The sequence below is a fragment of the Pteronotus mesoamericanus genome, unplaced genomic scaffold (assembly GCF_021234165.1).
Source record: "Pteronotus mesoamericanus isolate MK-2021 breed Mesoamerican mustached bat unplaced genomic scaffold, CSHL_Meso_final contig_2, whole genome shotgun sequence".
Lineage (NCBI taxonomy): Eukaryota > Metazoa > Chordata > Mammalia > Chiroptera > Mormoopidae > Pteronotus > Pteronotus mesoamericanus.
This window is the reverse complement of record NW_026555084.1, coordinates 23028943-23049962: the sequence shown is the minus strand read 5'-3', so window position 1 is coordinate 23049962 and position 21020 is coordinate 23028943. Positions and strand designations below refer to the sequence as shown.

The 21020-nt window shown below is 53.5% G+C and overlaps 2 protein-coding genes across 9 annotated transcripts in view; one reads left to right on the top strand and one right to left on the bottom strand.

Moving 5' to 3' along the window:
* Positions 1-10048, top strand: part of PSD2 (pleckstrin and Sec7 domain containing 2) — a 42968-nt gene extending 32920 nt beyond the window's left edge. For all 3 annotated transcript variants that reach the window (XM_054567963.1, XM_054567960.1, XM_054567962.1), the window contains exons 9-15: positions 413-456; positions 1717-1907; positions 2079-2149; positions 2547-2704; positions 3554-3698; positions 4937-5080; positions 7939-10048. In XM_054567963.1, coding sequence (XP_054423938.1) covers positions 413-456; positions 1717-1907; positions 2079-2149; positions 2547-2704; positions 3554-3698; positions 4937-5080; positions 7939-8148 — 963 coding nt within the window. In that variant the 3' untranslated portion in view covers positions 8149-10048. The remainder of the gene's footprint in view (positions 1-412; positions 457-1716; positions 1908-2078; positions 2150-2546; positions 2705-3553; positions 3699-4936; positions 5081-7938) is intronic.
* A 3767-nt stretch (positions 10049-13815) lies between these two features.
* Positions 13816-21020, bottom strand: part of NRG2 (neuregulin 2) — a 171815-nt gene continuing 164610 nt past the window's right edge. For all 6 annotated transcript variants that reach the window (XM_054568348.1, XM_054568349.1, XM_054568353.1 and 3 more), the window contains 4 exons: positions 18897-19020; positions 18442-18569; positions 17377-17604; positions 13816-14894 (listed from right to left, as the gene is read on the bottom strand). In XM_054568348.1, the coding sequence (XP_054424323.1) occupies positions 14135-14894; positions 17377-17604; positions 18442-18569; positions 18897-19020 (1240 nt within the window). In that variant the 3' untranslated portion in view covers positions 13816-14134. The remainder of the gene's footprint in view (positions 14895-17376; positions 17605-18441; positions 18570-18896; positions 19021-21020) is intronic.

Here is a 21020-nt window from a genome sequence, read left to right as displayed (position 1 = left end):
CTGCTTGTTTACCCACCTGCGTAGCCTCCAGTGCATCCATCCTTCCATCCATTCACCTACCAACTCAGCCATACACCCATCGCCCGCACGGACATCCCCTACGCCCTTGAACACGCCGCCTCCACTCCACATCCAGTCATCCATCCGCCATCCACCCATTTCCCCAGCCGTCCACCTACCCACCAGCCCATCTACCCACTCATACTCAAGTCTGTTCACCCAGTCATCTCCCCAGTCATACACGCCAGCCCCCATTCACGCACCTGTCCGACAAACAAGTATGAATCAAACATCCACTTCACCCCGCTGGCTTAAAAGCGCTCCCTCACTGCGTCTACATTGCTAGAGGTAGATGGCGATTTCTTTGATTTTTTTTAATCAGAGCTCCTCTCTCTCTCTCCCCCTCTCCCAGACCCTCTACAACTCCATCAAGAATGAAAAGCTGGAATGGGCCATGTGAGTAGTGCCCATGGCACAGGTGTGGGGAGAGCAAATTGCTGGGAGGGGGAGGGGGAGGGGCTAGGGGCGGGGCTGGGGGGCGCAGAGAAGGCACTCCTGCCACTCTCCATGGTGCTGATTTCTCCCAACCCAGAGCCACGTTGACCCCTGTCCAGCTGGCCATGCACCTGGTGTTGAGTTCCCCTTTGGGGCTTTTCTGTCTTGATAAAAAGCGTGCAGTGTTTACACTGCTATGGAATAGATTGAACTGTGACTTCAGTTCCGTGATAGCCACACTGGTTTTCTGTACTGGGGAAACCGCCGCTATTCCTAAATGATGGTAACTCTTTCCCCTTTGGGAGGCAGGCAGTCAGGAGGCATGGGTCCCCCTAAGACCCCAAGAATATGTCCATGTTTAGGTGGCAGTTGTTCTTGGCAGTGGGGAGGGGTGACTGCCCCCTAACCTCTTCCCCTGTGAAGGCAGTGAGTCCTGGACGTGCCCAGCCATTTGGAAAGGGGTGTGGTGACCTTGCTAGTTGGCGAGACTAGCAAGGTCATGTGTATGTGCCCAGCTAAATGGTGAGGACGACCAGCTGCTGCTAATGGCCCGGGCCAGCTGACTCTAGGATTCTCTAGCTCCGTGGCCATTAGCTCTGGAGCTGGCCGCTTTATTTCTGCTTGAAAACCCAGGTCTTGCTTGGGAGCTGGGACAGAAGGGAGCTCCCTACACAGATGAGGCTCCGGGGCAAGTGGCCGCCCTGCCCTGCCGTGCTCCCCAGGGCAGCCTGGGGCTTTGGATCTGTGCGGAGGTCCCAGGCGGAGATTGGTAGAATCTCAGCCCCATGGGGAAGAGCTGGCATTCTCCTACCAAGGCTCAGAGGGGGTCCTCATCTGCTGGCTGCCCTCCCTCAGCAAGTGTGTGGTGCTTGGGCAGCAGCTTCTGTCTGGCCATGAGTTACTGATGGCTGGAGCTGGGTTTTCAGGGTTGGAGACAGGAGAAGGAAGAACCTGAATGAGGTCAGGAGATAGCAAGGTCTCCAACTTTGTGATCAAGGGTGAGGATTAGAGCTTGGAGGTGAAAAATCAAAGATCAGAGGTCAGAACTGAAGACTTGAGGGGAGGAGTCAAAGATCTGGAACTGTGATCTGGAATTGGAACCTCCTCTTCTCTGCTTTTCACCTCGACTGGCTTCCAGAGGAGTGGTTGGTGGGGAGAGGGCATGCCAATGCGGGGCTGATGCCTCCCTGGAGGTGGTACTCAGGCCTGGTACTTTCCCAGCGATGAGGATGAACTGAGGAAATCCCTGTCGGAGCTGGTGGATGACAAGTTTGGGGCCGGCACAAAGAAGGTGACACGGATCCTGGATGGTGGCAACCCCTTCCTGGATGTCCCACAGGCTCTCAGTGCTACCACCTACAAGCATGGAGTGCTGACTCGGAAGACTCACGCCGACATGGATGGCAAGAGGAGTGGGTGTCCGGCGTGGGAAGCGGGTGGGGAGGGATGCTAGTCCAGATGGCGTCCACTCCCTTTTGCCGCCCCTCTGGGGATGCACACGCAGGTCGACGTGTGAGGGGAGCAGGGGAGGAGGAGATATGGGGTGGATGGCTGTGGCCACACTACCTGTGCCTCGTCTGCAGCGCCCCGTGGGAGGCGTGGCTGGAAGAAATTCTACGCGGTGCTCAAGGGGACCATCCTGTACCTGCAGAAGGTGAGAGGCTGCTTCAGTGTCCTTACCCACAAACAGCCAGCTCGTTCCCCATCGACCCCTTGCGTTGTGGTGCCCAGAGGGTCCTGGGTAGGATGCTGGGTCCTCCCCAGTCAGGGGACTGACTGGAGCTCGAGAGGGGTCCTTTAAGTGCCCAGGAGCTCAGAGGATACCCAGTGTAAGGGCTGTTCAGGCTTCTAGGATAAACTGGGGTGCAGGGAGGGGTGCCTGGTGTGATTCTAGTTGAGCCCGGCAGGGCAGCACAGTGGCAGGAGTTGACAATGGAGGGAGCTATGTTGACGGAGGGAGGGAGAGCGCGAGGGAGGGGAGGGCGGAGGGAATGTGGGTCTGTAAGCCAGGGCCTGGCCATGACAGAGGTTGCCCCCGCCTGCCCGTCCAGGATGAGTACAGGCCTGACAAAGCTCTGTCTGAGGGTGACTTGAAGAACGCCATTCGCGTGCACCATGCTCTGGCCACCAGGGCCTCCGACTACAGCAAGAAGTCCAATGTGCTCAAGCTGAAGACAGCCGACTGGAGGGTCTTCCTGTTCCAGGCACCGTAAGTAGGAGTGTCTGGAACCCCTCGCGCTCCCCGGCCTCAGGGCCTGGAGCCTGTGCTGCACCCCTCTTCTCATCTGCCCCTGCTTCTGGGGAGGTGCCCTCAGCTCCCCGCCTCCCATGAGTACGTGCGCTCGGCACAAACCGACAGCAGGGTCCCCCGCAGGGATGGTTCTCCAAGCGTGGTCTCCTCAGCGTCTCCTGGAAACTTGGTAGGAATGCAGTTTCTCTGGCCCCACCTTAGACCTGCTGAATCAGACTCTCTGGGGATGGGCCAGCATCGGGCTTTAACAGACCCTCCAGGTGCACGCTGAACTCCCCACACATGGGGCAGATGGAGTGGAGGAACCATCCTTCCCCTTCAGTAGGGGAGGGGGGAATGGATGGGGAAGACTCGCCCTCCAGTTTCTCTGTAAGGCCTTCCATCCACTGCCCTGTACCCCATCCTGTGACTTCCTGTTTCCTACGGGAGAGGCTAGTAGACAGCTCTCAGGGTGGGCGTGTATGTGCCCGGCTAAATGGTGAGGACGACCAGCTGCCGCTAATGGCCCGGGCCAGCTGGCTCTAGGATTCTCTGGCTCTGTGGCCATTAGCTCTGGAGCTGGCCGCTTTATTTCTGCTTGAAAACCCAAGTCTTGCCTGGGAGCTGGGACAGAAGGGCGCTCCCTACAGAGATGTGACCAGGCCTCCCCAGCCCTCACCCTGCTTCCCCCCTCACTCCTTTGCCCCCCTACATGGAGGCATTTGTGCTCTCTGTGCCAGGCTCATGCTGGGTACTGGGGGTTGGGTCCAGAAGAGGGAGCCCTATTTTGAGAAACCAGCACTCTTTCCCCTCCCATCCTGTCCCCAGGAGCAAAGAAGAAATGCTGTCCTGGATCCTTAGGATCAACCTGGTGGCTGCCATCTTCTCAGCCCCGGCCTTCCCAGCTGCTGTCAGCTCCATGAAGAAGTTCTGCCGGCCCCTGCTGCCCTCCTGCACCACTCGCCTGTGCCAGGTACAAGCGCCCGGGGTCACAGCTCCGCCTCCCCAGGGCCTGCCGCACGCCACGCCACGCCACCCCGTTCCACTGCCCTCCCCTCCGCTCCTGCACAGCGTCCTGGGCTCAGAGACAAGGCAAAGGGGCAGAGATATTCTCTTCCACCCCCACTGCACCCCAGTCCCTTTACAGATGGGAAGACTGAGGCCACGTACCACACGGGCCCGGCAGCGCTGTGGCGGGGTGGCATGGGTGCGCTTCTATCCCAGTGGCGGTGCATCCTGTGGGCGAGATGGTGGGTCTGTGGGCATCATGTATGTTTGGGCATGGGTGTGAGAAAATGTGTGTGTCATAGGGAGCCAGGGATAGGGAGACTCAGCTGACCCTTCGTCCAGTCGTCTACCCTTGAATGTGTTATTGTAATCCTAAAAAAACTCCAATTCATCCGTACTCCAATTTTTCAGGGGTTTTTTTTTGTTTGTTTGTTTTGGGGGAAAGGCTAAATGGGGGACCACTACTGGGGAGGAAGAGGGCAGGAGGAGCTTCTCCCTGCCTTGGCCGCTGCTGGCCCTTTTCCTGCTGGCCCTTGTCCCAGGTCTCTCTGCTGAGCTCCTTGGGCTGCTGCCTCTGCCCAGAGCTCCTGCACATTCCCACTCAGTGCACACACACCCACACCGTACACGTGTTCACATCCGTGCACACACATGCACCCAGCCCAGGTCCACATAGCACAAAGCGGTGTGGCTGTAGAGTGGTGGGTGGGATGTGTGCCTGCTCTTGTCTGTGTGACAGTGTCTTTGCCTGTCTTTTGGTGTCGTCCTGGGTCTGCAACCATCATGTGTGTCTGGCATGAGTGTAAAAGAATGTGTGCGTCGTACAGAGTCAGGGAGAGCCGAGACCAGGCCGCCCTTGGTCCAGTGTGTTTGTGTGCACGCGTGAGAGTCCAGGTGAGCGGGGGTATGCCTGGGTGACTGTGTATCTATGTCAGGGAGTGTCTACATGCACTCCAAGCAGGAGGGTCTCTCATCTCCCAAGCCTGCTGGGAGGTATCTAGGAGAGCTGATGCCACCGAGAGCAAGGAGCGGGGAATAAGGTGGCGCACACCAGCACATCCAGAGCCTGGCCCTACCCCGCATAGCGATGACCCTGGACAGTTCTCAGTTTCCTCGTGGCGAAGCAGATCCTGGCAGGACAGGGTTAGACGCACTCTATGACATCCCGAGTTGGACCTCACAGCCCAGGACTTGTCTCTGCAGGAGGAGCAGCTGCGTTCTCATGAGAATAAGTTGAGGCAGGTGACTGCAGAGCTGGCCGAGCACAGGCGTCACCCAGTGGAGAGGGGCCACAAATCCAAGGAGGCGGAGGAGAGCCGGCTGAAGGAGCACTATCTCACGTTTGAGGTGGGCCCCCTGGGGGACAGACTGTGAAGGACAGGGCTGGGCCCAGAGGAGGCCAGCTCCCATCTTTCCCCTCCCCCCACCAGCATCATTCTTTAGCCCGGAGCTCCTAGTTTGGGGGTTCCCCGCTTTGGCGGCTCCCCTGAGGCAATCATGGACCATGCATGGCCTCCTGTGGGACTGGTCTGCACAGTCCGGCTGTCATTTGTTGAACAATTGTGCCCTCCCTTGTGTCTCTCAAAGAGCACTAGCAGGGCTCCACCAGACACCCCCCCATCCCCCAGCCCCCTCAGTCTTCTCCAAGCCCCTCCTCGCCTCCATTCCCACAGGCCCAGCTTCTCCGGAAGCTTCCCCAGCCAAGAGATAGAGCGCGCAAGCCCTATCCCTGTGACTCTCCCGCCTTTATCTCGTTTCCTCTTTCCCATGTTTCTTAAGCAGAGCAACTTAGTCTCTCCTTCTAAGCTCTCCCTTCCCTCCATCTTGTCTCTCTCTGTCCACTACCCTGATTCTGCCTCACGATGCTTTGCAAATGCAGCTGACTGAGTATTGCCTTTGTTGGGTGAAGGATGGGGGTTGGCTTGGGGGAGGAAGGCGGAACCAACCCCTTGTCCATGTTGGACCGGCCTTTGGACTGCCCTGCACATGGGAGTGGACAGACGGAGAGACAGGCGGGGACTGAACTAGGAAGCCTCCAGAGCAGGAAGGGCAGGTAGTCAGCAATCTCAGTCTCCAGATTTCCACACTGATTTTCTGTTGAGGTTTCAGGGAGGGTGGAGCGTTCCCAGGCTAGATCCTGGCCTTTTGAATAACATGAAGCTTTGTAGCTTTTGAAAGTCTTCTCAGAGCCACTCTGCCGCAACCTAAAAATGGTGGTGGCAAATGCTACAGCGGACTGATCTCTTGTAAATTGCCGGGTGTGATTTTTATCACTTGCCTTGCATTAATTGATTCAATCCTTATATCAGCTCTGTAAAATGAGTTCTGTTATTATCCCCATTTTACAGACAGGGAAACTGAGGCTTGGAGAGGTCAGATCCCTTGCCTGAGGTGACAGAGCAAAGCAGCTCAGGAGCCAGGCTCCTCGCCCCAGGGCCAGATTCCTAGATTGTAGCTGCACTGCCCTGGTCTTTCTCACTCTGCCTGGCTTGACTAGCGCAGGAGGGGAGGTGGTTGGGGAGGGCAGGTGAAACCCAGCAATGAAGGGCCTTTTCATGTGCAGAAGCTGGGCAAGCACAGAGCTCCCTGACTCTTACTTCCCGCTTGTTCCAGGACCCCAGCCTCCCCCGGCTGTGGTGAGGCCTGAAGCTCAGTGTCAAGGCCCTCAGACGCTGTCAAGCCTCCCTCCTAAATGTTTACTAATTCACAAGCCATTTAGTAGCTTGTGAATTTACCTCGCTCTGCCTGCGCTCACCAACACTGGCCATTATTGAATGTTTTAATCTTTGCCAACCCGATAGGTTTAACAAGTGGTGTCTTACTGCTATTTTAATTTGTATCAAAAAATTTTAAGTGTGGCAAAATACACATAGCATAAAATTTACCATTTAAAATGAATCTTAATCATTTTAAAGTGCGTGGTTCAGTAGTGTTAGGTCTATTCACACTCTGGTGCAACCAACCTCCAGAACTTTTTCATTTTCCCAAACTGAAACTCTCTTCCTATTAAACACTCCTCAACCCACCCCTACTCCCACCCCCGGCCTCTGGCAACCACAGCTCTACTTTCTAGCTCTATGAATTTGACTCCTCTAGGTACTTCATATAACTGGAATCACACAGAACTTGAGTTTTTGTGACTGGCTTACATCACTTAGTGTAATATCCTGAAGGTTTATCCATGTTGTAGCACATGCGAGAATTTCTTTCCTTTTTAAGGCTGAGTAATATTCCATTGTATATACATATCACATTGTGTTTATCCATTCTGCTGGATGTTTGGGTTGCTACCAACTTTTGGCTATTGTGAATAATGCTGCTATGAACATGGGTATGCATGCTTTCGATTTTGGGGGATATATCCCTAGAAGTGGTATTGTTGGGTCATACAGTAATGTTATTTTCTGATCTTTTGAGATCAGAAGGTTAAAAACCACAGTGGTTAAAAACCACTTTACATTCCCATCAACAGTGCACAAAGGTTCTAATTTCTCCATATCCTCACCGATACTTGGAATTCTCTGGTGGGTTTTTTTTCTCTCTTATACTAGCCATCCTAATGGGTATGAGGTAGATCATTATGGTTTTGATTTTCATTTCCCTAATGATTAGTGATGAACATCTTTCATGTGCTTATCAGCTATTTGTATAACTGGAGAAATTTCTATTCAAGCCCCTTGTCCATTTTTTTGACTGGGCTCTTGGTAGGAGTTTTTTCTTTTTTTAAGATTTTATGTATTTATTTTTAGAGAGAGGAGAAGGGAGGGAGAAAGAGAGGGAGAGAAACATCAATGTGTGGTTGCCTCTCACACACCCCCTACTGGGGACCTGGCCTGCAACCTACGCATGTGCCCTGACTGGGAATCAAACCTGCAAGCCTTTGGATCTCAGGCCAGAGCTCAATCCACTGAGCTACACCAGCCAGGGCTCTCCCACTCTTTAGATTGCCTTTTTACTCTATTGATTGCGTCCTTTGATACACAAAAGTTTAAATTTTTGATGTAATCCCATTTGTTTATTTTTACTTTTGTTGCCTGTGCTTGCCTATTTTTTTTTTTATTGGGTTGTTTATCTCCTTTTTATTGATTTGTGAGAGTTCTCTGAACATTAAGGAAATTATTCTTTTGTCATCTAAGATGCAAATAGTTTTTCACATTTTGTTGTCTTTTGACTTTGTTTCTGGCCTTTCTCTGCTCTTTTCCTAGAAAAGCCGTTATGAGACCTACATCCACCTCCTGGCTATGAAAATCAAAGTGGGCTCAGATGACCTGGAGCGGATTGAGGCCCGGCTGGCCGCCCTGGAAGGGGATGACCCTTCCCTCCGAAAGACACACTCAAGCCCTGCCCTCAGCCAGGGCCACGGAACTGTGACTGGCAGCAAAGCCATGAAGGATGCCCCTGGAACTGATACTTAGCTGGCATGGATGGGCAGGCCCCAGAGGCAGGCAAATGCCCCCGGAGGGGTTAGAGAGCACAAGTCCAGCCAGGGGCCACTTGGACCAGCTCCATGCAATTGGCGGGCAGCCAGAGGGGTGCGGAGAGCCCCGAGGGCCAAGGACATGGAGATGCTCTTCATGGCATTGATTTTACATCCTGGGGCTTCTCTGGACCTCATACCCTCTCACCGGCCCTTAAATCCCTCTCCACCGTGGAGCCTCATTTTGTAGGCCGGCTGTGTGCATGTTCTAGATACCATCTCACTGGTGGAGCAGAAAGGGCAGTTGACTTCTGAGGCCCTTGTCTTCTTACAAGTTCTTCCCTCATCTCTGTTGTTTCTGAGGGCAGGTCTTGACTCCAGGACTCACCTTGGACTCCCACCCTTTCTCCCCTCCGTCCTCTGAATTGACCAGCAGCAGGTCTGCAGACCACCAGCACTATCCTCTCTCCTTCCACCCATCAACCTCCGGAATCACACGCTGTTCTCCCTGTCTCACATCACAACAATCCGGGACTCTCCATGCCAAGCTGTCTCTGCCCACGTGTGCGTCCACCTCACCTTCCATCCATTGAGGCCACTACTGCTTTCTTTTATATGAACAGAAATGTATATATATAGGAATTATATATATCTATATATATATATAAGGACCCCCTTTAAAGATGGTTTTGGAATTGTGTTATCAGTTAGATGATGAAATAAGATAAAGGAAAAGCCTCATTCAGGGCTGCTATCTGGCCCCCTGGTGGCCCCGACACCCCGGGAGGGAAGGCAGAGATAGTGCCGATCTCCTCTCGCTCCCTTTTTTCCCTCCTCCGGCTGACCTGTGACTTATGTTGCTCTTACAGTTGATGTTTTGGAATAAATAGACAGTGTGTGTGTGTGCGCGCCACCCCATCTCTCCCACAGGTATCAGTCATGGTGTGAATGGGATGGGACCGTGGCTCTGTTTATTTTTTGGTCTTTATGTTGGTGCTGCCAGGTCTCTGAGCTCCAGAGGTGGCCTCTTGTTCAGATCTACTGTTACAGGAATAAAAGGCACTCTGCCTTGCAAATAGCCACTTGTCAACAAGCCCAAAGATGTTTGGTGGCGGAAGGTAATGGAAGCCGTTAGTCCCTGGTCTTGGGAGAAGGTGAAATGACAAGTTGCTGACTTTTTTAGGCCGATATTTCTTTCACTCTTCTAGTGACTCAGACATGCTAAGGACACGTCTGGGAAGAAAGAAATTTGCCACACGATGATCACAAACTAGCACCCTTTAAACGCTGCACTCAGACAATTGGTGGGGCTGAAGGCACCCTCAGTGCAGGTGCGATGAGTAAACCCTTTCTAATTTTTAAACAGATTACTGTAGTTTGGTCAGCAATTTGACCTCACTGGTAACATATTTCATTAATAACTCAACCTTGGGACTAAGCACCCAACATTTATAAACCCACTCACATTTGATGCAGGGTACATGTGAGTCTATGAAGAGATGTAGTGAGTTAAATCCAGATTATTTAAGTTGGATCAATTGAAGTGTATTTTACATTCAAACCATCTGGCCCCTTCATTTTGCTGAGGGGAGTTAAACGGACATTTAAGTGAAATTGAAAGAGCAGTGTGGCAATATAGAGAACTGTCTGTACTTTCCCCATACTGTCTCAAAGGTCATTTGATTTTTGGGGTCAGCTTCCCATTGTCCATCTCCTGAGGGCAGGTGAGTGAAAGCAGAGGAGCAAGGCCTCTCTGCTGCCGACAGATGTGCTTCCCTGAGCACTAGTTGTGCCTCCCAGCAGTAAAAAAAAATTTTAGTTCACGTTCTTAATTGTATCATTATTTATTGTAAATTATATACATGTACTCCTGTACTAAAATATTATGTACATTATAAAACATACACAAAAATAGAAATTTAAAAAAGATGAGATGAAAATAAATCTAAATCAAAGTTCTAATATTCTTTCCTGCATTCTAATGGACCATTATGTTCACCACACAACTGCTGCCCCTAAAGTAATGCCCATTTTCCAGGACTGTCCAAATCCAGGGGCTGGAGAACCCCAGGTGAGATGCCGTAAGTGGTTGCGCCACCTATTGGTTCTGGGAGGTGGCCGCAGCTCAGAGACTCCTGGAGGCTGGCTCCTTGACAGCTGAGCATTCATCCTCTCATTCAATGAAAGTCAACAGTGCTGCGCGTTGTGCTGGGTGCTGGGGATGCTGTGGGGAAAAAAGTATTGAGCAGCTACCTGTCCACATGGGGCTCACAGTCTAGAAAGGAGGAAGACAGGCAGTCACCATCCCCCTTTGGGACTCTGGGAGGGCTAGGAAGACAAGCAAAAAACGACCTGGCAGAGAGAAGAACGAATTGGAGGAGCAGGGAAAAAGACGGTTCAGGAAGTCACCCGAATGTCCTAAGTGCTCCTGAGGACAGAGTGATAGTAAGGAAGTCACTTAACTGGACTACACCTCTTCCTGACAAGCCATACTAAAGATGGCCCTGCATAGAAATTCGAGAGGCAGAGCAGAGAAGTGCCTCTCTGGCCACACCTGCTCCCAGGTCCCTTTCACACCTGTGAAATGAATGCGTGGCTGCAATGATGAGAAAAAAGTCAAGGTTTTGACCTTAGACTCTCAGCAGGTATCCTAGAATCCAGAGCAGATAATGAAGGCACCAAATAGGGTCATGTGAAGGCGAACAAGTTTATCAGTTATTCAGAATTACTTAGGGTCGCATAGAGATTGGTAGGTTCTGACTGAAAGTTTAGAAGGTAACAGCAACTAGGCCCTCAGAAGGGTCAATTGAGAACACTGAATGGGGTCATGAAGAAGTCAATGGGTTCACCAAGAGTTCATTCCTAATTAGTTGGGGTCATGAAAAGGTCAATGGGTTCACCAAGAGTTCATTCCTAATTAGTTGGGGTCATGTAGAGGTCAACGGGTTCATTGGGGTCATGGAGGTGGTTTCTGACTAAAAGTTTAGAAAGTAACAGCAACTTCTTCTCAGAAAGGTTAAATGAGGACACTGAACGGGGTCATGGAGAGGTCAACGGGTTCACCAAGAGTTCATTCCTAATTAGTTGGGGTCATGAAAAGGTCAATGGGGTCACCAAGAGTTCATTCCTAATTAGTTGGGGTCATGTAGAGGTCAATGGGTTCATTGGGGTCATGGAGGTGGTTTCTGACTAAAAGTTTAGAAAGTAACAGCAACTTCTTCTCAGAAAGGTTAAATGAGGACACTGAACGGGGTCATGGAGAGGTCAATGGGTTCACTGAGAGTTCATTCCTAATTAGTTGGGGTCATGAAAAGGTCAAGGGGTTCACCAAAAGGTCATTCCTAATAACTTGGGGTCACATAGAGGAATTACTGGCTTTTAGAAAATTTAAAAGCCAACAGCAAACTCGAAGCCAGTAGAGGGATCTGAATGAAAATATCAGATGGGGGTCAGTGATTTGCAGGTTTATGTAGCATTTAGTTCATTATTTTTGTTTCTTTGTAATGTGTTTATTTTTCCAGTGACCCACAATGAATACAATGACTTTATTATTTATTTTTCTCCATAACCTTCCTTTCATTCAGGTTTTGCCGTTCTGTGTGATTTAAGAATGCAAGGCACAGGATGTCCTCATCACCATCATCAAATGAGCTATTAACAGGCGCCTACAGGCATACCTCATTTTATTTCGTGTTGCTTTATTGTGTTTCACAGATGTTGCATGTTTTATAAATTGAAGGCCAGACCCTCCACCAGCAAAAAGTTTATGACTTGCTTTGTTGCAAGACTTGCTTTATTGCAGTGGTCTGGAAGTGAGTCTGCCATATCTTTGAGGTATGCCTTTATCACGTGCCAGGAGCTGTACTGGGTGCTTTATGTATGTAACTTCCACAATAGCCCTTGGAAGTATTAGCATCACCGTTTCAGTCAAGGGAACTGCAGCCTAGAGAAATCACACAGCTAGTGAAGGGTGGAGAACGGAATTTGAACTCAGGCTCTGTTGATACCTAAGTTCTCTCCATCCTCAATCTCTGTCCCTCCCATCTGTAAGGCCTCAGAACTGTCCAGACACACCCCGGGGGCATTTGAATGCATGCACACACAAGTCAAACACCTGAGCAATTTGGATAGAAGACTTCCTCATTTGGGCTGGAACCTAATGGCTCCTGGTGCTGGGCACTGGTTTAATAAATTAATCAATGAGGGCAAAGGCTTCTTAACCCTGGACCTCCTCTGCCTTCTCCGTGCCTGAAATCATGTACTCTTCATCAGGGACTACGGGTTTAGACAAGCCCTAGCTCTGAGGGGTCTACAGTTGGGCAAAGTGTAACACCCTGTGGGCTTACAAGCTGCAGCAGCTGTGGTCTTCCTGGCAGCTGAGGGTACCCATTATCCACCTTGCATGTCCAGACTTTGCCGGTGACAGGCCTGAGGCCCCAAGGGTCATCTTGCCTCAGCTGCCCCAGTGCCAACCCCACAATCCTTCCCTCCTCACCCGCCTCGGCCTGGAACAGCTGCCTCAGTCCAGCTCCTGTAGCTCCGGGGCAGGAACTGGGCCAGGGTTCTGAGGCTGAGCTTGAAGCAGACTAATTTGCATCAGCCCCTTGGCCAGGTTCCCCAGCAGCCAGAGGGGATACCTTGTGAATGTTCTTGGAAGAGGGAGGAGGGCTGGAGCCTGTCCTGGGAACTGGAGCCAGGGAGATTGGAGGGAGTGTCTTTTCCTCCCAGGGATTACCCTGGCCCTCTCCAACTTCCACACCATCATCCATCCATCTCCACCCCAGGTCTTCATCCTCTGTCTGCTCTCCTCACCTAGGGGCTAGGCACACACAGTCAAACATGAGTTATTTCTGATTTTATTTATAATATAAAAATGTTCAAGTGTCAACAGTCAGGTGTTTGGACAATTCAGGACAGGGTTCCCATTTGTTTGGGATATCTTTTAAACAATTATCTTTTGACAAATTAGCAGTGGACCCAGTTTTGCGGGGCGGGGGGGAGTGGGGAGGACGGGGCTGGAGAGGGAGTGGAAGTCATAGGTGGGTTGGAGGCTGGGAGTTGGACTGAGAAGGAAATGGTGTTACTTTATTGCTAAAAGGGGATCAAATAGACTGTCCAGTGGCTCTTCTCGGTCCCAGCGTGACCATGCATCCAATCTAAAGAATCTGAAATGCAAAGGACATGCAGGCGTAAAATAGAAAAGACGACCTGTAAACGAAGGTGCTGCAGAGGACGAGGGGCGTCCTGGAGGCCATGGGGGAGGAGGAGCCTCGAACATTGGGGCCCTGGCAGAGCTGCCCCCTCCCTGGGGTGGGGACTGTTGGGAAGACCTGGTTCTCAGTGCCCCCCTCCTTTAGCAGCTGTGAGGAGTGGGGAGGCCCCCTCCCCATTCAGGTTGCTGTCGCTGGGCCTTAGTCTCCCTCTGGACGTGACCTGACCCAACTCTAGCTCCAAGCCTAGGATCCCTAGTCTTTCTTCAGAGGACCCAGGACTCGAGATCTTGCAAGGGGGCAAAGGGCCAATCCATCACTGCCCGGCACCTCGCCCCCTCCCCCAACCCCGCAGCCTCTTCTCTGCCCCTTTTCTCTCATCCCCACCAGCTTGGGATCCTACATGCCCCCCACCCCCACCCCACAACCCAGACTTTTCTCCAGGAGCTCCAGATTAGCGTACAGCAAAAGGCACCACAATATAGGTTTCTATTAAAGAGTCAAAAAATTGGCCCATCTCTCTTTTTTTTTGTTGTTTCTTTTTTTTTTCCGAAGCTGTAAATCAGGATGTTACATATAAATAGTTTCCCTATAAAAACGTCTTTGCCGTTAGCTAGTATTATAAGACAATTTTTGCTAAAATGAAAATAAAACATTTTGTTATACCTTTTTCCTTTTATAGAAAATAAAAATATTTTTATTTCTTTTTTTCCTCCTTTCTCCAGTCGGTGGTCTCCCTTCTCCTTAAAGACAGGGGAGGGGGGAGGGCGGGCCCTAGAGGGGCGCCGAGTCCTGCTTGGCCCGCGCGGGCGGCCCGCGGCTGTGTCTGCTGCTGGCCTGGGTGCTGTGGCTTTCCAGGGAGTAGTAAGTCCTGCTGTCCGCCGCCCCGCACAGTGGCGGCGAGTCCGAGCGCAGCGCCTCGTGCCCTGCGCGCAGGCCGAGGAAAGGCGTGCTCTCCGCTGCCAGCGCCCCATCCGCGTCGTCCTCGTCGTCGTCCGAAGCTGAGGCCGAACCGCCTCCGGAGCCGCTGCTCAGCGACAGCGAGTCCCGCGCCGCGCGTGCGCGCTGCGCCGCCAGCCCGTTGAGGCGTGAGCGGCGCCAGCGCCGGGGCCCCGCCGACGTCCTGCGGGACGCACCGCGAGCGCGCGGGGGCGGTGGCGGCGGCGGGGGCACGCACTCCTGCGTGGTCTCATACTCGTCGTCCTCCGGGATGCGGAAGGGGCTGGCGGGCAGGCTGCCCAGGCTGCCGCCCAGAGCGCAGGCGCCACGCCGCGGCCCCGGCCCCACCGCGGGGTAGTAGTAGCTGTCGTAGCTGCGCTGCATGTCGGCGCCGGGCCCGGGCTCGGGGGGCGCCGGGTGCCGCAGGAGCGGCTGCTGCTCTGCCAGGCGGTAGCTGATGGGCGCGGCCGGCGGCAGCGACACAGCGTGCGCAGAGTTGGGGGACGTGATCTCGAAAGTTGGCACCTGCGTGGCCAGCGAGTAGTGGAAGTCCACCGGGGAGAGGCGTGCAGGTGTGGTCAAGGCCGACACGTATCTGCGGGGAGAGGCGAAAGTGTGGGCTTGGGGCCCAGAGGCTGGGGCGGAACAGATCATGCACGCCTGCGAGAACTATGGGGGTACTCCTCAGTGACCTTAAGCAATTGCCTTAACCTTTCAGAGCCTCATTTTCCATATCTGTTAAGCGGGGATAAACCACAAGTCCATAAATGTATCAGTGGGATGGTATAGCCCAATGCCTGCCTGACCCTCGATAAGCCTCCGTGAATGGCCCTCTGCTGAGGGGACGCTCAGTCACCGGTATTCCTGAACCGGTCACTTTGGGTCAGGCTCAGGCTGGGGCATTCGACATGTGCGATCTCATCTGATACACTAATTCTGTAAGACCCTATGTTATCCCATATGGCATGTGCAGAGACTGAGACTCAGAACATTTAAGTCACTAGAGGTTCACACAGCCAGGGAAGTGGTTGAGGTGGGATTTGAACAGAGGGTAGGCAAAAACCAGGATTCATGCTGCCCAATTCCAGAAGCCACTAGTCCCCATTCAGCCACCCCTGTGACTTGGATTCAGTGTTCCTGCAGGAAAAATTCATCCCATGGCTGATGGCTTCAATAGGGGAAATACTTTTTCTTACATTGAAGTTAAAAGCTGCCTTATGGAAATGACTGCTCACACCTCAGCCCAGGATCCTCAGCCCAGGGCTGACAGTTACCAAGACACCACTCACTGAAGTGTCCCTGCTCGGGGCTAAAGGCCACCTGTTCCTCCAAAAGTTGTACCTTGGTACTATATCCCAGTCAGGGTCCCAGGCACCTGTCCCTTTTCTTTCTCTACACCCCCCTTGCTGAAGTCCACCAGCGTCTTGGCCAACATTTGGCCACTTCAGTGCAGGGACCAGCCACCTCCATGCCTCTTCCACACTGTACAGCTGGCACCTCGCTGCTCTCTGGAGTCCCCGTTACTCTCTTTCTGAATTACCTGCCTCTCCTCTCTTCCCTCTCTCACACACACCCAATTAACCACCACGTTGTACCTATTCTCCCTCTCCTGGGGCCACGTCCCGCCCCATGCCACCACAGCCTGGGCCTAGGTGTTTACTCTGGTCATCCCCTACCCCAGGCTCTCTCCTCCTTCATGCTATGCAGTCCCCAGAGCAACCCTTTAAAGTCACAGTTCTGCTTACCCACCTGAAGCTCACCCCTAAATAGAAGCCCAGGTCTATCACCCACCCAGCGGGCCCAGCCCGCCTGTTCCTCTCCCCACAGCTCGCTCTGCTCCGGGCATCTCACTCACCAGCTGAGTTCCAAAGTGCCTCTGCTAGCACAGCTGAAGGCGTTCCCCCGGTGCTTTACCCATCTCTCTACCTCCGAACCATTAAGGAGTCCTTTTGCTACTGGTAACAACAGCCACACCTAAGGAGCTTCAGCTCCATGCCAGGTGGGAGGCAAAGAGCTTTGTGCAAGTGATCTCTCATGCCCGGCACAAGAACCATGGTGACAAGCATTGTTCTCCCTGTTCTACAGCTGAGGAAACAAAGGCACAGAGATGATTGACCCCCTCCAAATCACACAGGTGGTGGAACTGGATTTGGAAAGGTTGGCCTTGGGAAAACCTGGTTGTTTCCCACAGCCTGTAGTCATGCTGGGTTTCTCTACCTTGGTTGGGTGTCCTATGCTTAGCACTTTCCATATAGGCAGCTGTGAGCCTCAGTGGTTTGTGCCCATGGCCGGGAACTCCCCTGGAGCAAGAGCCAGGTGGATGCCCAGGCAGGCTCCATGCCGAGCATGGAGACAGCACAGAGTAAGCTGAGTTGAGAGTAGAAGAACATCTGCTCTCCCTCCACCCCGGCCTGGAACTCCTGGTACTCTGCTCTCCTCCCACAGAACACACTTGCCAAAGGCCACTTGAGGGCTGAGCAAGGAAGGGGCCTGGCCCCTGTGACTTCTGGCTTGGGCTCAGGAAAGAGGGGAGTTTGCTGGTTCTCGCTGCATCAATTGCTGGGGAGTCCAATGGTGTCCTGACCCAGAGGGCCCCGTTGATACTGCCGGGGCCTGCAGTCATTCTTGGCTCATGGCCATCCCACACCGGTCAGTTTCCTCACAGACAGTCTCTCCTCCCCCCCTCCAGTTTGCTCCATCTTGGTGTCTTTCTGTTCCTGCTGGGACATGGGGCACCTAGGTAACAGCAGGATGAGGCAACCATATGTTCTGGTTTGTTTGGGACAAACCCTCTTTGTTCCGGATGTTTCAGTGTAATTACGAACAACATCTTCTACTCTGAAAGGTGTGCTAATAGGACAATTAAATTAGACAGTCACTGCACACCAGAGTCCACTGGCCCAGCTGTAAACCCAGTCTGTCATTAACACGGTGATGACCCTGGGCAGATCCTTTAGAGATCTTGTTCGTGCACCTAAAAACTGGGATGTCCCTGAAGTGCCCTGAGGGTCGTTCCTGGGTTAGTGGTGCCAGCTCCCTGGCCAAGGCGGGACACAGGCCGTGGGGTAGGAACTGACCTCTCGCTGTGTGGAGAGTCACGCAGGGAGTCTATGGAGTCGTGGTAAGGTGGTACGGTGGTCCTGCGCTGCTCCTCCAGGCTGTAGGCTGCTGCCCGCCGTGCTCGGGCCTCCACGCAGGCTGGGCTGTTACACTTGCTGGTGCCCACTGACGACAGCATGATGCCCGACTGGGAGTCGGAGGTCAGGCTCTCAGAACGTTCCAGGCTCCATGTGTGGCTCTCGTGCCTGAAGAAACCAGGAGGGGTGAGGGGGAAGGTCCTGAAGGGGCAGGGCGGCACAGCAGGTATGGTCCTAGGCCCACCCCTCCCTGGTTCTTCACTCCATCTCAGCCTCCCTCAGCTCGTGGCCCCGTCCACCCTGGGCTGCTGTGCAGTATCACATGCCCAGCCCCCACACAGGGAGGAGGAGGGCTGGGTCCTGCGGATGGGTAGACTGCAGCAGGCACACGCCCCGTCCTTTCCTCCCTGCACCCCGTCTCACCACCCAGCCTTGGCTCTTCCCCTCCCATGGCCCTTAGCCATTTGTCTTGGGAGCCCAGCCCCAGCGGCTAGTACATGGGGTCCCGCCTACGGCATGCTGGTCCCCAGGGAAGAAAGCGGCCAGCCGTGTTATTTCTGAGCTTTGTGCCTGTGCGGACAGGCCTCCCCACCTCTGGAGAGAAGGAAGCTCAGGTGGACTAGGTTCCTGTGTGCAAATCCAGGAGAGGGCATTAAAAAGCTTTGGGCGGTTGAGTAGTTGGCACTTTATGCCGGAGAAAATGGTGCTAATGGGGTCCAAACAAAACTATTAGGTGGGAGTGCAGAGATGCCGCTGTTCTTCTGGGGCTGGTTTAGATGGAAAAGGGAATCTGGCCCCCTGAGCGTCTGGACGAATGTTTGGCAGTGGGTTCCAATTCGGAGGTCCCCACCTCAATCCTCTCACTCAGAGGGACCCTCAATACACAGCCTGGTTGGGGATTTCTGTGTGTGTCCCCAGGCAGGTGTGTGATCCATGCGTCCTCGCTCTCTGCGGGTGCAGGGACAGGAGTCTGCACATCTATATGGGGACCCTGGTGGTGCCCACCTGTGGCTGGAAGTGGGCGTGGCTGTGGAGCAGTGGTGAGACGGGGAACAGGAGTGGCTCCCGGAGAAGGTGGTCTCAGTTTCCCTTCGGATGACGTGGTCTGTGGCTGGCACGTTCTTGGAGATATACTGGAACAGAGAGTTGGGCAGCAATTAGTGGCGGGTGATGGAGTCGGCGCTCCTTTCTGGTGGGAATGGGGAAGTGAGGCACTAGGTGCCAGGATAGTGTCAGGGGGGATCACTGACTTGGTGCTGGGGCAGCAATGGCCCCTGCAAATCGCCCCCCACTGCCCTTCTGTAAAGAAGTGGGCAAAGAGAGGCCAGTCACCCTGGTAAGCCTAGCAAGCAAGGCTGAGCACGGGAGGGGCCGGCTGCTGCCCTGGCCCATCCTTTAGGGGCATGAGAAGGCTGACTGCACCACGAGGGCTCAGAGGGGGACCTGGGAACACCACTCACATCTGCCATCTGGATCTCCTCCGGGTCCAGCCGGGGGTGGCTGGGCCCATTGGCCAGGCTCCGGTTCTGATGGGCTGGACACATGTTCTGCCGGAGGTGGTTATGCATCTGCTTCCGCTGTTTTCTGCACAGGGGAAGCGTGCGTCAGCCTGGCGTAGCCCCAACACAGCGTGAGAACTCCCCCGGCTGCGGCGGCCCCTGCTGTGCCGTGCTTAGGCTGCCCTCAGCCAGGGCCCCTCCAGTCTGCCCCCTGCACCATCGCCCCCAGCCTGAAGTCAGGAGGACCTGAGCGTAGTGGTAACGGGCTTTGGCTCTGCTGAGGGAGTAGAACTCCGCTACTTTTTAGATGCGTAACCCTGGGCAAGTTACTTAAGTTCTCCATGTTCCACTTTCCTCATCTGTAAAATGGGGTGATCATTTACCCACCCCAAATACCGCTGAGGATTAAGAATAGGTAAATATTCAAGCACAGTGCTGGCCCACTCACTCACTCATTCGTTCATTTGGTATTTATTGGCTTTTTACTATGTGCCAGGTGCTATTTTGGAGCAGAGAAGGAGACAGACAGAGTCCCTGCTCTCAGGGGGCTTGCAGGTCAGTAGGGGAGGCCGATGCTAAACACATAATCGCAGGAACAAGATACTTTCAGCAAAGTGTTATGAAGGAAATGAAACAGAGCGCTGTGGTCAGGAGTTGAGGCCTGGGGATGGGGCTACTTTACTGTGGTTTATATTAAGTGCTCATTACCTTCGTTTTGTAATCAATGGGTCTTAATCATGTCACTCCCCTGTTTAAAACCCTTCCTTGGCCCTCAGTTCCCATTTCTCCCCCCAGCCCCGCCTCTCACTGGCCTCTTCCCACCCTTGCTGCAGCCTTGGAGGGCTTGGTTCGGATCCTCTGCTGTGCCTGCCCTCCCTGGCCCCTGGGCCTTTGCACTCACTGTTATAGCCAACAGGAACGCATCCTCTGTCTCTCCCTGCTCATCTCTCAGGGATGCTCAGCCTAAATGCTCCTCCTCAGGGAAATCCTCCCTGCCCTCCAGTTGAGTTCAGGTGCCCCTGAAATGTGTCCTGTGACACTGGACCTCTAGCTTAGGGCACCGGCCATGTTACAGGACCTGGTGTCCAGCAGGCGTTGAATGACAGTTTATTGAGAAAATGAGTAAGTGCAGTGGGGGTTCACACAGGGGGGGGCTCGCTTTTTAATTCATGGCCTCAATTTTTCTACTTGGGCCCAGTCTCCCCTCCCTGAGTCCCAACTCCCTCCATTCCTCCCCTCTGACCTTTTTGGTCCTGGGTTCATCCAGCACAAGGCTAGCAGGGCCTTAGATCCCATGTAGGAGGCAACAGGACTCAAGACCCAGAGGCTCAGTCCTCCAAATGGTAGCTCTGCCCAGACTCTTGCTCTCCACATAAGAATGTGACAAACCTACCATTTTTCTGCACTGCATCACTCTGTAACCTTTGTTGGCTCCCTGTTAAACCTGCAGGATAAACCCAGCATCCCTAGCTTGGCATTCAATGCCCTATGGTGCTATCTGGACTCCTGCTTATGCCCCAGAAACATAGCTGATCCTCCCCTAGAACTGCCCAGGCCCCTTTCTGCCCTTTTCTTTCCTTTGTCCCCAGCTCTTCCCCCACCTTTCTTCTGCCCGAGGGTGGCCCAACCCCACCTTCTCTGTGTTCTTGCCTGGACTGCTCCCAGGCGGGACCAGGCAGTGCCTTGTGAGGTCTCTTTTTCCTGTGGGAATGTGCCCTGCCCTCTGCACTTCCCCGCCTCTAACACCACCCAACCTGTGCTCACTGGACGGGGAAGACGCTCCACACAGCATCCTCCCAGGTCTGTGCTAGGTCATTGCCCTTTTATAGGAGAACTCAGAGAGCTTCGGCAGTTTGCTCAGGGTCACACAGGAAACGACAGAGCTGGATTCAAACCCAGATCTGCCTTCTTACAATGCCTATGCTTGTGACCATTCCTGTTCAGTCCCCTGAGGCCTGTTTCCCACCCTCTGTCCCTGCCTCTCGGCCCAGCCCTTTAGCCCTACAGGGCCTGCAGAGGGCACTGGGGAGTATGAAGGCGTGGTGGGGGGGGCGTGGGTAGGCACCACAGGTGGAGCGGGGAGGG